Here is a 16340-nt window from a genome sequence, read left to right as displayed (position 1 = left end):
TACGCTTATGCCATTATTACAATCCAGCCTGTTTTCTGAAAAGTGAGTGAGAGTCAAGCAAGACATTATTATTCCTAAAATTTATTTTATTTTATTTTTAAAATGAGCGCAGTGTAAAGCATTAACCATGTTGGTATCTTTCCCTTTTTTGTGCCACTGTCGCCTTTTCCCCAATGACTTTTTTGTGAATACCCACTTCTTTTCACTGCTATTTATTTTTGTTGCCTGTCTTGATTTTCTGAGAGCTTTATTGTATCATTTCTTTGTTTCAGACACCGTGTTCTCATGAGAAAAGCAAACATACCCAGTGGTGACCTAGGAATGTGCCTCTGTTTCTGGAACTCAGGAAAGCTTGTGCTTCCTGTCATCAGGGGGTTTTAAGCATCTGTTTATATTCTCTCTAGATTCATTTTTCTCTCTTTTAGTTCTTGGGTGAGAGGAGGGTACAGAGGGAGAGGGAGAGAGAGAATCTTAAGCAGGTTCCATACCCAGCACGGAGCCTGATGCAGGACTGGATCTCGCAAACTGTGAGATCGTGACCTGAGCCAAAATCAACAGTTGGATGCTTAACTGACTGAGCCACCCGGGCACCCCTAGCTTCCTTTCTCTTGAGTGGACATACCCATAAAAGAGAGGTGTTTGGGATCTGTGGTGGTCATAAATGAATATGGATCGTGATCTTCATAAGAAATTCTTTGTAACTTCTAAATAACAATAGTAGCAATTATATTGTATGGATTTGAAGCCTGTTGTTTTTAGTGACTTAAGCATGCAAACATATAAAAACCCTTTTATCGGGTCATGGCTTGAAATGTCACTCTTGAGGAACTAGTGAAGACAGTGGCAAGGTACAGATCGGTTTTCAGATGTACCAGTTAAATGGCACTAATTAGCCTCATAGTGAATCATTTGACCTCACTGGACATCTATGTCATTGTCTGTGGAATGTAGTGAGAGGTCTAGAATGGGCTTTCTCACCGTCACCCTCAGGGCTACTAAGACTTGGGCAGGTTAATTTGTTACTGTGTGTGTGTGTGTGGAGGGGGTGTTGTTCTGTGTATTGTAGGATGTTTAGAAGCTTCCCTGGCCTCTGCCCACTAGATACCAGTGGCACTCCTGTAGTTATGACAAACAAAACTGTTGCCTAGAAAACAAAATTGCCCCTCAGGAGCATTACTGGCCTAGGACTGCATTTCCTGAAATATACAACAAAATGATAGGAATCCGCGAGTTTGTGGACATAATTGTCAGAGTCTTGTGACCAAATTTCTTCTGTGGAATGACATAAATGAAGAACAGAGTTTATTTTACATTTGCCTCTTTCGAAGAGTTTCTTGATAAGGTTTAAATACTGCCATGAATTTGTTCCTTCCTTTAAAATTTGAGGACTCAGTTATTAAAGTGTGAAAGAGGACACAGGAAAGAGCCCTTTGAACAAATAATGCCTTATGTCTATAGATTAACACAAATAGTTGGCGTGGGCTATGCTACTGGAGGGGTGGGTAGTCAACATAGGCATTAAAGGTAAGTTCTAGCATTAAGCAGACATTCCAAAATATTTGTTGAATGGATGGATGATGAATAGATGGATGGATGAATGATATAGATCTGCTATTTCTTTTTTTTTAAATTTTTTTAATGTTTATTTTATTTCTGAGGGAGAGAGAGAGAGACAGAGAGAGACAGAGTACAAGCGGGGGAGGGGCAGAGAGAGAGGGAGATAATCCAAAGCAGGCTCCAGGCTCTGAGCTGTCGGCACAGACCCCGAGGCGGGGCTCGAACTCACAAACTGTGAGATCATGACCTGAGTCGAAGTCGGACGCTTAACCAACTGAGAGCCACCCAGGCGCCCCTGGATCTGCTATTTCTAACTCATGTGGCTTTAGGAACAGTATTTCATCAGTAACAGAAAATGGTGGTCACGGGGCACCGGGGTGGCTTAGTCGGTTAAGCATCCGACTCTTGATATTGGTTCATGTCGTGATTTTGGGTCATGGGATAGAGCCCTGCATGGGATTCTCTCTCTCCCTCTCTCTCTGCCCCTCCCCCTTCAAAATAAATAAATAAATAAATAAATAAATAAATAAATAAATAAATAAGTAAATATTTAAAAAATTGGTCTCAGAGAAGCCAAGGAAAGAGGTTGTTGAGTATAAGCACTACAGAGCCCCTTTCATTCTTCCATGAGCCCCTCCTGGGTACCTGCCTCTGCTCTTCCAAAGCATTTCTTTCTACTTCTCTCCCCAACCCTATATCCTGACTTGCCTTTTTTTTTTCCTTTTTATATTTGTTGCCTGAATTGATTGTATCAGAGCTTTTCGTATTGTATCGTTTGTTTGAATCAGACATCATAGCCTATGAGAAAACAAAACCCACCACGTTGACCGTGAATCCACATCTGGGCATCCTGAAGGAAGGACTGAATCGTTCTTCTCTGGCTGTGTGAATCAAGCTAGTGATAGGATTCCTGATCTTCTTTGGAAATCACTTCCGATTCATTTTCTAGAGTCCCATGTCTTTCTTAGATAATTTATTCCAGAACAATTAAAGTTTTTGGTCAAAGCAATCTGCGTCGACAACCCCGATGGATGCATTTTATGTTTGCGCCCTCCTAGTGATGTTGTTGATCTGGCACAGAGTTAAAGAAATTGAGGTCTGGATTTGTTAAAACGTAGAGCTTAGTGTCTACAGTAAGTGAGTAGTTAAACAAGGGTTAGAACTGCTGAGCCCAGATCTGTAGCACCAAGATCCAAGATGGAAGGTAGAATTGAGGCAAGATAGATAATTTGATACAAAAATAATGAATTTACAGCCCCAGAAGACTGAAACATTTTTCTTCATGCTTTGTTTAAAAGTCATAATAATTATCGAGGGTGGCTATTTCCAGTATTATAGCTTTGATTTATGGGAACTAGCTTCTCTAAAATTTATTTTATTTTATTACAAATATTACTTTATTACAAATTACTTAACATTGAGAACTTTTTCTTTAAACATTTTAGTAAATGTTGCTCATGACCTGCTTTTTTCTCTCTAGACCTTCTCTCACCATGCCTCACAGGAACCTGACAGGAAGCTGCAATGTTAATTGTGGTTGTAAAATACACGAGTATGAGCCAGTCTGTGGATCAGATGGAATTACATACTTTAACCCTTGTCTGGCTGGCTGTGTTAACAGCGGTAATCTTAGCACTGGGGTGAGTATATTTCCCAAGTTCCTGTACTGTTAATCCAACATCCTGTGACAGGGACGTGTTAGGACTCATATGCTAACACGTGGCTTTAGTCCCTCTTTTCAAGAAACTTCAAATAACCTCCAAAATACTTCCTGACGAAAACCCAGAGGAATGACAATTATGCAATGCTATCATTTTTTTTCCCAAGGACGATTGGAACATGTGGGTGTAGTGACTTGGTTTCATATCAGCCCTCTCCCACTTTACATTCTGTGCCAACTCAGTGAAACAGGATAAGGATGAATGCTGGGCTTCCCATTTATTACTCAGCCAGGGCCCTTGTGATGCATTTGAAGGTCAAGATGACCACATTTGGTGCCCATAGAAGAGGATAGGAGAGCACCTTCCCTGATCAGAGTCTGTGAAGACGCGTGATGGATTTTTCATAGACTATCAGTTCAAACTTTTTTCTTTTTTTTTTAACATTCAGAGTAAAGATATTTCTGTCAGTTCAAGAATAGGCTATTTTGAGAATTCCCTTCCCCGTGAATTATAAATAGGCTGTAATACTGTGGGAGGTTTTCATATTCTACTCAGTTCCTTACTGAGCCTGGTTTCATTCTTTGCTTAAGAACGGATTGTAGGAGGCTGCTTTAATCAAAAAGGTTAAGGTGCATTTGCCTGTACTGTGTAGGTGTTAAGGGATTATACTATTGACTGTATGTTTTGGGATCATCAGATTCGATTTCGGAGTTTTAAGCTATAGTGATAAATTGAGAAATCCTGTGGCTGGCTCCCCAGTATATAATTGGTGAGCTCCAGTGTGTAACCAAGTTGAAAGAGACAATGAGAAGTGTTCTCGGTGGCTAAGTCCTGGGAGTGAGCGAGTGAGTTCTCTAATGCACAGTCCTCATTCCTAAAAAGAGGCCAGCAGTCCCCAGAGCACAGAGGGCCAAACGGTGCCCCGTCCTCATATTTGTTGCTACTGCTTCTCTAAGTGGCTGAGAGGTGACAATGGCAGTGAGTTCAGCTTATGTTGCACGGTGAAAACAACATAACAGGCAGAAAGATTAATTGGCTGTTTTTATTTGAAATGGGTTTAAAAGAATTTTTTTCAACGTTTATTTGTTTTTGAGAAAGACAGGCAGAATGTGAGCAGGGGAGGGGTAGGGAGAGAGGGAGACACAGAATCTGAAGCAGGCTCCAGGCTCTGAGCTGTCAGCACAGAGCCCAATGCAGGGTGCGGGACTTGAACTCACGAACCGTGAGATCATGACCTGAGCCGAAGTCGGATGCTTAACTGACTGAGCCACTCAGGTGCCCCTACTTGAAATGGCTTTTTAGTTCCTTGAATTAGCTGGTTTCAAACGAAACAGCCGGCGGTATGTTCACTGGTACTGGCCCTGAGGTCATCACTATCACATCATGAAATCTCTGCCTTTATGTAACAAGTATTTACTTTGGGTCCTACGCCGTGTTCTGGCTTATGCTAGGTGCTCTGGTGGGCATAAATAAACATAAGGCTTGGTTCCTGTGTTCGGGGGGCTTCTCCAATCAGGGAGTCCATGAATTAAACAGCAGTTGAAGTAGCATATAATTGTGACCAAAAATGAGCATATGGAATGTGAATGCTATAGAACTGAGTGTCGAAAGCTACTAATAAAGGTTTAGGTTAAAAACAGTTTGACCAGCAGACATTGTTAGATGCACGCTTTGGATATTTACTGTTAGCAATGAGGATGTATTTTCTTTCTTCTTCTTTTTCTTCTTCTTCTTTTTCTTCTTCTTCTTCTTCTTCTTCCAATTTTTTTTTTTTTTTACTTTTTTTAATGTTTACTTATTTTTGAGAGACAGAGCGCGAGCACGGGAGGGGCAGAGAGAGAGGGAGACACAGAATCCGAAGCTGGCTCCAGGCTCTGAGCTGTCAGCACAGACCCCGATGCGGGGCTCTAACCCATGAACCATAAGATCATGACCTGAGCCGAAGTCAAATGCTCAACCGACTGAGCCACCCAGGTGCCCCAATGAGGATGTATTTTCAATTAAATATGATGCATATTTAAATACGAGAGTTATTTTAGAGCTTTTAACCTTGTCTTGATTTTCCTATGCTTTTGTTGGCTTACAGTCGATCTTTGTTATCCCTCAGATAAGGAATTACACAGAATGCACGTGTGTCCAAAGCCGGCAGGTGATCACCCCGCCCACAGTGGGCCAGCGCAGTCAGCTTCGCGTCGTTATTGTCAAAACCTATCTCAACGAGAACGGCTATGCTGTGTCCGGGAAGTGTAAACGGGCCTGCAATACCCTTATCCCGTTCTTAATTTTCCTTTTCATAGTCACCTTCATCACAGCATGTGCCCAGCCATCAGCCATCATAGTAACACTCAGGTGAGAACCGCACTTGGCTCCCAGGTGGGTTGTACGCTCAGAATTTGCCAGAATACACGTTCCAGACTGGACTGGTGTGGTAAAGCGGAGCGGAAAGCAAAGGTAGATTGTGCAGGAAAGCATTCAGACGTTTGCTTGTTGAACTTAAGAGAAGTGTTTACCCAGGTCAGGAAGGGAGAGGAAGGTTGCAACATTTCGTACCCCAGAACGTTCTTTATTCCTATAGTTTGGTGAAACTTCTTGTGAGTGTCTTTTCTTCCTACAGTCTGTGCCCGATAAGGTTCAAGTTTCAGGAGCTGAAAGCTGTCACCATGTTAGCCACAAGAAGCCTGACTCCAGCGGGGGCAGGAAGTCATTTGGTGAAGTTGCTAAATCTCGCCCACGGCAAAGAATATTATCTCCAACCTTGTAGATAGTACCTCCGCGGTCAGTGACAGTTCATGCTGGGCCTGCAGTTCAAAATGCTGATTTCATGAGTTTTACTAGCATATACAGTTTGGGAGTTGAGGACAGACTGGGAGATGTCTCTTCTCAGTTGTTCATGCTGTGCTTTAATATATATACTGTTTGTGCTTTTTTTGTTTGTAAGGGAACACGGATGTTACTTTAATGGAAGTCCTATTCAGATCAGGGTGTTGGCATTTGCAGTAAAGGCTGCAGCAGGCAGAGAAGGACGGGGATGGTATGGGGAAGGAACACAGCCCAGCAGGTTTAGGGGGACGGGGTCGGGGAGGCAGTGCAGTGAAGGAGTGAGGAGGAGAGGGAATCCCGTCTCATTTTTCCTTCACCTCCTCCCTGGCTCCTCAGTACCCCACACTGCTGGGCACCTGGTGGCCACACCTGCTGGGACATCATTCCCTTGGGCTGTTTGCTGCTTAGTCTGCATATTTTGGCTTCTCTTCTATGGGATGCTGAGTTAGACATTTCCCAGCCAATTCATTCCTCAACTGTAAGATAACGGCACCCAGTGGGAAGGCCCATTGGTTTATTCACTCACTGCCTCCATCAGCAGATACTTATGGGGTAACAGCAGTGCGTGCCGCTTTGGGGAAGTGGCTAGGGAACGACAAGGAAGATGGGGAAAAGATGGCAAGTGTACTAGTCCTTGGGAATTTGACATGCTATACCTAGAAGTCGATGCGTATGGGACAGAAAGGATGAGGTGCTTCAGCATTTAAAAGAAAATGAATCATTAATAATCTGATTCTTTGGACTTTAGTCCTGCAAGAGATGTTAAATAACCCAGAAATGGGCTGCCCATGTTATATTGCTCGAACGAGGCAGATCACCAGCTGGCTTTTAACCCAACACATCAGAAAAGGAGCCCTTTAATCTTTTCTAATTAGAAATCAATAGATTCCAATCTTCCTGCCATGTGGGAATTACTCGAGCATACATTTCAGGAAAGGAAGAAAAAAAAAATAATGTGGTGGGAGGGATTCATTCTTTTTCTAACATTTGATTTGCTTTTTTAATACCTTTTTTTTTTTTTTTACTCTATTTCTTTCTTTAACTTTTTTCCTCTATACTTTTTCTTGAGAAAATATGGGAGTAACTTTCAGTCTACACACCTACCCTCTGGAAAGTGTGAGCAAATAGAAAAAAGGAATGCAGTAGGTAGGATAAAACACTATATGTGTTTTTTCACAGAACCGATTTTGGAAGCTCAGAGCTACTTCTGTACCTTAACCATGACCCTTTGGCCCTCTACCAGTATTTACACAGAAACAGAGGTCATTAGAGTTTCTTCGGGGTCTTCACTGTGGAGAACTTATTCACAGATTTAGCTGTATCAGCAGTCTTGTTTGGCTGTTGTTAATAAATCCTAGTAAATAGGAGTGCCTGGGTGGCTCCATCGGTTAAGCGTCCGACTCTTGATTTTGGCTCAGGTCGTGATCCCAGGGTTGTGGGATTGAGCTCCGGGTTGGGCCCCATGCTGAGCGTGGAGCCTGCTTAGGATTCTCTTTCTCCCTTTCCCTCTGCCTCTCTCCCCAGCCTGCTCACACTCACTCTTTGTCTCAAAAAAAAAAAAAAAAAAAAATCCTAGTAAATTAATGTTTTGGCACAGCAGCTCTTTGGTCCCCAGCTCTGCTCTAAGCGGGCTTGATGTGATGTTCGTTTTCTTGAGGCCAGTGTTTTAAAACATTTCTTTCTTTCCCTTCACCATAGGTCGGTAGAAGATGAGGAGAGACCTTTCGCGCTGGGGATGCAGTTTGTTCTATTGCGAACGCTTGGTATGTTCCTGAATTTCCGCACGTGCTTCTTAGTTCCTCTTTACAGATGGCAAATCCTCACTGTCCTTTAAAAATCGCAAGTCAATCATTTGTTACCATTAGTGGTAGCTAGGATTTTACAGGGCACGTCGTCTTTACTCTCTGATTTGAACTAGAAGCTACTCAGTTCTGTCGTTTGATGAAACAGAACAAAACTGACTTTAGAACAGTTTCTTTTTCACAATGAGCATAATAAACTCGGACTAAATTCCCCAGAAAATTTTGAACAGTAAGAAATATTGAACCAAGCAGTTGCAATGGACTCATGGTCTTGGCATTCTTGTCCCTTTATGCCTTTTTAACAGGAAAGTGATGGCACTCGTATTATTCGTGAACATTTTAATTCCTTACTTTTTTACAATAATTTTATTGGACTGGGCAAAAAGTATACCTGTCAAGTTTTCTGAGGAAAAGAAATGAAAAATTCTGAAAAGAACAAAGAGAGATTCCCAAATTGAAGAGAAGCTTGTTAGCGCTGTCCATATGTCACAGAGTCCACTGGCGCACGAAGAATATCGTCCTGATTTTGACAAACACCATATCACTCTGTGGTGTTTTGGGACGATGCATGGGAAATACTGTGTGAAATGCCCACTCCCTGGATCAAAAGAAATGTATTTTTAATTGACTTCCTCATTATCAAGCATATTTTTTTCTTTTGTAAGTGGCAGCCTGTCATTTTCTTCAGCTGTTACTTCCCCCAGTAATCAGTATCATTGTTCACAGGACCAAAAAAAAAAAAAAAAGAAAAAAAAGTTTTTTTTAAATTTAAATGTTTAATTTCCATCTTGAAGGATAAAATAGTATCCCCTGACCCTTTGAAACATTAATCTTCTCCGGAACTCTCGATTTGTCATTATGTTGTGGTTGATAGCCACGTCTGAGGGTAAGGACTTTCCAGTGACCCTCAAAGGCCTCTAGTTGCATTGAATGGGTAGCTTGCATTTTGGTACCAATAAAACTTTGAAGGTCCCGTTTTTCAAAACCAACTGGTTAAAGGAAATTCTGACATCCTTTGATGTAGTTAAGAAGTTTGCCTTATACTTCTCGTGGGCAACTATAAAGTTGTTTTCAAAGAAGGAAATTTGTTGAGCAAAGAGTCAGTTAAATAGGAAAAGAAAAAAAAAAGTTCCTCCTTTTTGCTCCGCCAGAGGGATGTCACAGCGTCAGTAGCAAGTGGAAGGCATTTGGAACTGAATTTATAATTTAACCATCACTTAAGTTCTGCTGATTATGAAAAACTATAGTTGGGCCAACAACCGATTTCCATTTCCCCCGATTTCAAAGCAAAAAGAGAGTTTTAGGTATTTTAATAATGTTAAATTTTAATTGTAGCGATCAGATCTCATTTTAAATGAATACAACATATTTAAAGATACATCACGTGCAGCCTCCTGGGCTATTAGCTCACCATCTTCCCTTCCTTCTTCTCTCTTTTCTTCTTCCCTTTCTCCCTTGTTCCTTCCTATCACTTCCTTTTATAAACTCATATTGAGGATCCACGGGCTGCCCTGATAAGTCCTTGGGATACAAGGAATAAAAGGCATGCCCTCTGCCATCGAGGAGCTTATGGATGACAATTCTGCAAACAGTTTAAATGCTGCATCGTAGTTGATAAAATGGAGACGTATACAAAATTCAGTGTGAATATGGTGGCTCTGAGTAAGGAATTTAAAGGAAAGTAGATAATTACAAGGTGAACATTTGGAGACCGTGTGGTGAAGGAAGTGTCCCTGGGTAGACTTTCTCTCTCATGGTGGTAAAGAAATGTCTATCTCCTGGCCCAAACAATGAAGCTGTACTCATGATAGATGTTTCACAAGCTTCAGAGATGAATTTTATGCCTTAATTATTTCTATACCCCAAGTGCCTTTATACAGTTTGCCATTTGATGTGGTTTTTGACTTCTGGGGACACTGTTTTCCTCTTACTCTCCCTGTACCCGAGGATGAGAGCCCAACCCATAAAAACTAAGTGTACTGAATTTTAGTGGATAATAAAGGGTTTTAGTATGGCCTCTTGAGTATTTAATGACAGAATCTGAAAGATGCCTGGATGGCTCAGTCAGTTAGGCGTCCGACGTCGGCTCAGGTCATGATCTCACGGTTCGTGGGTTCGAGCCCCGTGTCGGGCTCTGTTCTGACAGCTCAGAGCCCGGAGCCCGCCTCAGATTCTGTGTCTCCTTCTCTCTCTGCCCTTTCCCTGCTCTTCTGTCTCAAAAATAAATAGAACATTAAATTTCTTTAATGACAATCTGATTGTTAAGTTTAAGAGGATTCTGTAACCGAACTTTTAGCAATAGACATTTTTACGGTCTTAAAAATCAGTAACGCTCTGAGTTGCAAACTGGAAGATTTAAAGTATTTGTGACTTAGTGAACATTTCTATAATAAACATATTATGGTAAGATGTGACGTATTTGAAACAGTCGGGAGACACAAGAAAACCGCCCCGCTCCACTGGTTTTAGAGCAGAGAAGCACGTTGCTGATTTACAAATCGGTGGTCTCTTGCAAGACAAGCTAAATGTTCTTTTTCTTTTTCTCTACAACTCTAGCATACATTCCTACTCCAATTTACTTTGGAGCAGTCATTGACACCACCTGCATGCTCTGGCAACAGGAATGTGGGGTACAAGGCTCTTGCTGGGAGTACAATGTGACCTCGTTCCGTTTCGTCTATTTCGGTTTGGCCGCCGGCCTCAAATTTGTTGGCTTTATTTTCATTTTTCTGGCCTGGTACTCCATTAAATACAAGGAGGACGAGCTGCAGAGGCAGAGGTGGAGAGAGTTCCCTCTGAGCACCGTGAGCGAGATGGTGGGCCACTCGGACCGTGCCCACAAGGAGGCCCGGACTAGATCCTGCCCAGCTCTCGGCAGCCAGGGGGGGTTCTGCGAAGAGACTGGCCTGCGGAAAGGCGTCCACTGCACAGCACAGACCTACCCGGGGCCCTTCCCCGAAGCAATAAGCCCGGCCCCGGCCCCGGGGCTCGAAGAAAGCCCAACTGCCACGGAGCCTCCCTCCTGAAGCTTGAAAACGGAAGACTTTAGTTTTGTTGGTTGAGTCGAATATGGCAACTTGAGAAACACCCGTGCCTTCTTTTCTTTCTTTCTTTTTTTAACCTCTAAAGACACGATCCTCAGACCAACGAAACTCCGTATACACAGCCACTGTTGATTGAGGGCTGGATACCTCAACAAGACTGACAGCCTTCTCCCCCCCTTCTCTCCAAGAAGGAGGAGTTTAGATAGAGTTGTTACCATTTCTGCTATGTTAATTTAACGCTCATGTTCCGGTGTGGTATAAGGCTGAGAGGTGCCTGGTTGTAACAAAATCACGGGAAGCGTAATGGCGGAGCATATCACTAGCATACACTCCAAACCGAGGTGAGCTTGACCATGACTTCGCATTTACCAATCAAGGTTTTTAGATATGAACACCTACTGTGAGTCCCGCTACAAAGCACAAATGAATTTGCCTCAACTATGCAATTTTGATGGGGAAAATGTAAGTGCAGCATGTTACTTTTGCTTTCAGAGACTAAAAGCAGATACGTTTTTGAGAAGAGGACAAGAAACTTTCCCTAAAGTACTGTTAATAGCATTTTAAGCCATAGCAGAGTTATAAATCAGGTAGAATTTTTCAAATGCTTCAAAGGAATCATACACATAGTGTGATAGAAGGAACTGCTACTTTCTTCCATAAGACACGTTCTCTGCCCCATTATAAGGTAAAGAGTCTGCTGGATCATAAATCTGAGAGCTTGAATAGAAACTCCAGTATTCTTTTTGCCAGGGGCTTTAAAACTAGTGTGCTAAACAATATGGCTAGCGATGAACTCGAGACGTATCGTAAGGAGAGAAACTGATGGCTTTCTCCTCCAAAGAAAAATGCTACAGAAATCCTTTCGGCTCTTACGGGCCCACACAAGGGTAGTTAAGAACGGTAACCTTGACACTCAAAATAGTTGGAAAAAGAAATTCCACAAAGGTACAGTTGAGTCCCATCTGATCGTTTTAGTTATACGTTCAGAAGCCCGGCAAGTCTGCCCTGTTTTCTTTTTTATGCACAGAAAATTGCTATGGTTGCCCCCTGAAACTGAGTCGTTAAATCAGGAAAGCTACACCTGTGATATGAAAATCACTTTGAATACAGGAGGAGGGCGATCGGTGACCTGGGCCCAGAGTATGATCCTAAATAATGATCGGAAGTTACTTAAAATCAGCTTGTCTGTCATCCTGAATTCTATTTTATCAGCGTTCGAATGATTTTACGCCTCCCTTTGATTCCTTCCTCCTGTAATCTTCCTGAAGCAATTCTGAGAGAGGATTTTTCTGTTCCTAAATGCACTTTGGATTCTTACCCATCATCTTTTTCAGTTCCTCTCAGCACATCACTTTGACTTAGGCACCACACAGAATGCTTTCTACATGGTTCTTAAGGTAGATGCTTCCTGCCAGCACTACGGGCTGATAGCAAGTTAACTCTTGGGTTCTGGAGGCTCAGAAAAAGAATCCTGACAATCCAGATTTAGGAGGGACTGTGGTCCAAATACCAACATAATTGTGAGCAGTTTCTGCCAAGGAGCCTATGCTTATGTAGGGGCTGAGTTGGGAAATGATTTCCTTGGCTGGCTTACACTCTTCCACGGAGGGCAAGTGATTGACAGAATTGTCCCATGATTCAGGCTTTTGCCCTTCATCCTTGGCTGCACTGGTGGAGTTGTGCGAACGTTCCTGGGGCCAAGATTGTTTTCCCCTCTACCTAAGAACGGCATTGTCAGGTGGTTCTCTTGGTTGCACGCAGTTTGTGGACAGAGTTATCACTCTTAGACTGAATAATGTGTACAAGGGGGGAGCCGGTGGTCTCGGGTGACAAGGACATCCCTTTGAGCAGTCTCGTTGGCTGAGTCCTAAGTCCTAAGTTGCCTGAAATTGCACTGTTGTCTGTCAACCTTCGGTCAGTATAGCGTGTATCGAACGTCTTCAGAGAATGTTGCTGATTAACTTAGTGTCCGCTCTGGTGCTTCGGGGCTCCCGTTTACTCTCTGTGGGAGATCTTTGCTCCTTTAGAAGGGAAAGTTTCCTTTTGTGTTGGAGCTAAAGATACACAGGTTGGGGAGAGGCGGTGTTTTCTTAATTTTCCTCTAATTGCTAAGGAACTACATGGAGAGAATTTGGATGGGAGTAGCACTGTTTTTTTTTTTTCCTTAAAGCCAAGATTGTATGATCCAACACTCTTAGAATCTGTTTCTTCTTGGTAGTATATTTTGAAAAGGAGCCGTTCTCCGAACTCCCAGGTGACAAGTGATAGACTTTTTGGGTACGACTCGAGAGCCCTCTCTCTCTACCTTGAACAGTCATCCAGTTCAGCAACCTCGACCAGGTGCCACTTCTCTATTGGGCACAATTTTAGCCAATTACCATCTGCCGCTCAGTGAAATTGTTAGGTTGACTAGGCCAGAATTCAAAGAAATTGGCCCAAATTATACACCACAATGTTAATATTGTACTTCCTCAAGTATGTGATACTTATAAATAGCAGGTGTATCATTAGTGTGTTGTTGGTAAGTGTAGAGTAAGTAGTGAAAATCATGGAAGACTGAAATTTTGAAATATGTACCAATTAAGAATTGTCCCCAAAATGCTTTGGGTCCCGGTAGCATCCTTGGAATTTTGCATAATCAACTAAAGTGACTATTTTATAAATGGCACCATTTCATTGTAGATACGAGGTTCTTCTCTGCTTGCTACTTTATAGTTACGGCTTCTATTATAAGTTTAATTCCCACTTTCCATGAGCTTAGATTCTAATCGCCTGTTTTGGAAAAAGGTCACCTTGTTCTTTTATCAACTCTGTAGGTTACTGTATTATTTGGCTTTAATATGCAAATATAATATCCATGAGTCTAGCCTATTAATTTAGAAACTCCCAGGGGGAGGGTGGGTGGTTGGAGCACATTTTTTTTTCAGTTCTCTCCATTAGTATGAAATCCTTATCCTTTGTAGGTGGATTTAATTCTTGAAAATAGTCAGAAGTCATTCAGAACGAAGGTTGGATGGGAAGGAGAGCACAGAAGAAACAAATGAGATTTTGTTGAGTGTTGACCATTTCAGAGAATTCTGTCAGACACCTAATATACATCATTTATTTTAATACTCTTAATAACTTTGCAAGATAACTATTTTCATTCTGTGTTGTTGTTGTTTCTTTTTAAACAGATCATGAAAACTGAGACACAGAGAGGTAAAGAGACTTGTTTAGGATTCTAGAGAATGGCCAAGTCAGGGTTCAGAAGCAGCTTTCTGTCTCCACCACCTGCTTCTTATGTTTTATGATGCCCACAATAGCGTTGGTTAACAAAGACAAGTGCGGCTCTAATTTAGCGAGGTAAAGCATTTCATTTTTTGATGTGTTACTGTTCCTGAAGAGTAGGGAAGTTATTATTTCTTTGTGTAAGATAGAAAACAAAAATCTGTAGGACACCTCAAAATTTAATGTTTAGCTTTTCAAGGTAAATTCACATTGATTGTTAGCGAAGTGTTATACTCAAAATTGTCACAACATACCTCACTTATTTATTTATGGTTCATATTTAATATAGAACAAATCCAATGTTGATGTTAGCATTGAGTCCCAGTAGAGTTTCTGGAATGAAACATGAGGAAATGTGGTTCAGAATTTTTGAATCTGAACTTGGGGGAACTTTAAGTGTATGCTCTTTCTTTCTTTCCTTCTCTTTAAGAATGTTAACATTTCCATTAATTTTTAGTGAATATGGGATTTGGGTTTCCTAATAAAAGTTTTCAACGAACGCATACGAAGTGTTACACAATGCTCCATGTTATACACCAGACAACTGACGGGATTGTTCCTGGTAGTAGCTGCCCTAACAAACGGGGAGCATGCGCTTGGAAATCAGAGAAGGAGGAAGTAACGGCAGTCTTACATTTTCACCAACTACCAGGAAAATTCTTCCTCGGTCTGCAATTCCAGCTTGCATTCTTCGGTGGGCTTGGAGCCAGAAAGTTTCTTTTTGGAACCTGTTTGGCATCAACCTAAGCGCACCAGAGAGCAGCTGTGTGGTTTGAACGGACCCGAAGCATTTGTGGAAATTCTCGGGTGTGCCCGGGAGCAGCAGGAGAGCCTGACTCGGGGTTGGGGGCGGGGCGGGGGGGTGGGGAGAGCCAAGTATACTTTCCGTGTGTGTGGACTGAAAACATCCTAAATGGCACAGAAACATGAATATAAGTATTGATATAGGTGCATATGGAGTATTCTAAGTAGCAGATAGATACCAAAATACTGTATAATCCCAGAATTGCCTAGATGGCAGTCGGCTAATTCTGTTACACAGACCGGTAGGTAGCCTTTACACGTATTTGTATTTCCACTTTCCTGGCGTGGGAGGGAGTGCCATGGCTGGCCGCGAAGGTAGCAGCCTTGTGCACTTTATCTTTTCTGTTTTCTCTCCTTTTCTCACCGTCCAGGATGCTGCTGGCTGTATCCGCCCCAGACTTCCTGCTACATTGGAATCAGATCTGTGTATGTTTGAACGGGTTATTTTAAGCACTTCATTTTTACTCAGCCCTGCGAAGGGTCAAGTATGTTGAAAACCCTCCCTGGGTATTTGCTTTTGCAACATTAAAAACAAAACAAAACAAAAACCGCCTCGGTGCTAAAAGTATTTGATGCATGCTCACCACAAAATGTGCCGCTGAATTTACAGTATTTCACTGGTAAGGGACTGCATGTGCTTTGCTTTTGGAAATCTAGAGAGCTTCCCAGAACACAAGCATTCGTTACGCTCATTACTACAGTTAATCCGTGAACGTTACCCTGCAAAATGAAGAGTGTTAAGGGAAATACCTTTTCTACGGAAAACTCAGCGCTTTTGATATTTCTTTTAGCAAGAATAATAAGATGCTAAAAATAATTTCAGAGAGAGGGCAAAAATATTTCCCATAATCTTTTCTTATTTCTTCTCCAAAAAAACTGACACTCATGTAAAGTGTTTTTAATAATGGGTTTTGAAGGCGTTGTCTTTTTCTTGAATTCTATTACCTGTTAAAATCAGAGGAGAAGATATTGAAAACTAAAGTAATTGCAGGGACATATTAAACCAAAGGGGTGAACAAAAAAGAGTTTAAACTTTGTATCTAGAAACGAAAAATAAGAATAATTGATAAAACTTTATAGTGGGCATTTTTCTTAAAATACATACCTCTACCCCAAACCCCAAGTGTTAATTTAGAAGCACGAAACAGGCAGGTCAGCCTCTAACTCTTTAGTTCAAGGAGATGTAATACTGTGTCAAATAAACTGGCATTAGGATCCTAATGGAGCATGTGTTCAGTGTGTGTGTTTTGTGTGAAAGTGTGTTGGTGACGAAAGCCTGTTTTGAGTTGTTGCCCAAAGGAGTTTGATTTTGTGATTTTTAAAATGAGTATTTATTTGGAGACCTCTTAGGGTAATTTGACAGATGTATACTTTCCTTGTGT

At 41.7% G+C, this 16340-nt stretch overlaps 1 protein-coding gene across 4 annotated transcripts in view; it reads left to right on the top strand.

The window, feature by feature from the left end:
* SLCO5A1 (solute carrier organic anion transporter family member 5A1) overlaps positions 1-16340 on the top strand; it is a 307342-nt gene extending 291002 nt beyond the window's left edge. For 2 of the 4 annotated variants that reach the window (XR_006213027.1, XR_006213025.1), the window contains 6 exons: positions 3038-3197; positions 5326-5567; positions 7737-7801; positions 10397-11225; positions 14061-14229; positions 15330-16340. Coding sequence is in view for 1 of the 4 variants with exons in the window: in XM_042973270.1 (XP_042829204.1) it covers positions 3038-3197; positions 5326-5567; positions 7737-7801; positions 10397-10866 (937 nt within the window). In the remaining 3 variants the exon portion in view is untranslated. Of the gene's footprint in view, positions 1-3037; positions 3198-5325; positions 5568-7736; positions 7802-10396; positions 12304-14060; positions 14230-15329 lie in introns of those variants that run through there. The other 2 variants (XR_006213026.1, XM_042973270.1) reach the window with 2 other exon arrangements.

This window comes from Panthera tigris, chromosome F2, assembly GCF_018350195.1.
Source record: "Panthera tigris isolate Pti1 chromosome F2, P.tigris_Pti1_mat1.1, whole genome shotgun sequence".
NCBI classification, from domain to species: Eukaryota; Metazoa; Chordata; class Mammalia; order Carnivora; family Felidae; genus Panthera; species Panthera tigris.
This window is presented reverse-complemented; position numbering and strand designations above follow the sequence as displayed.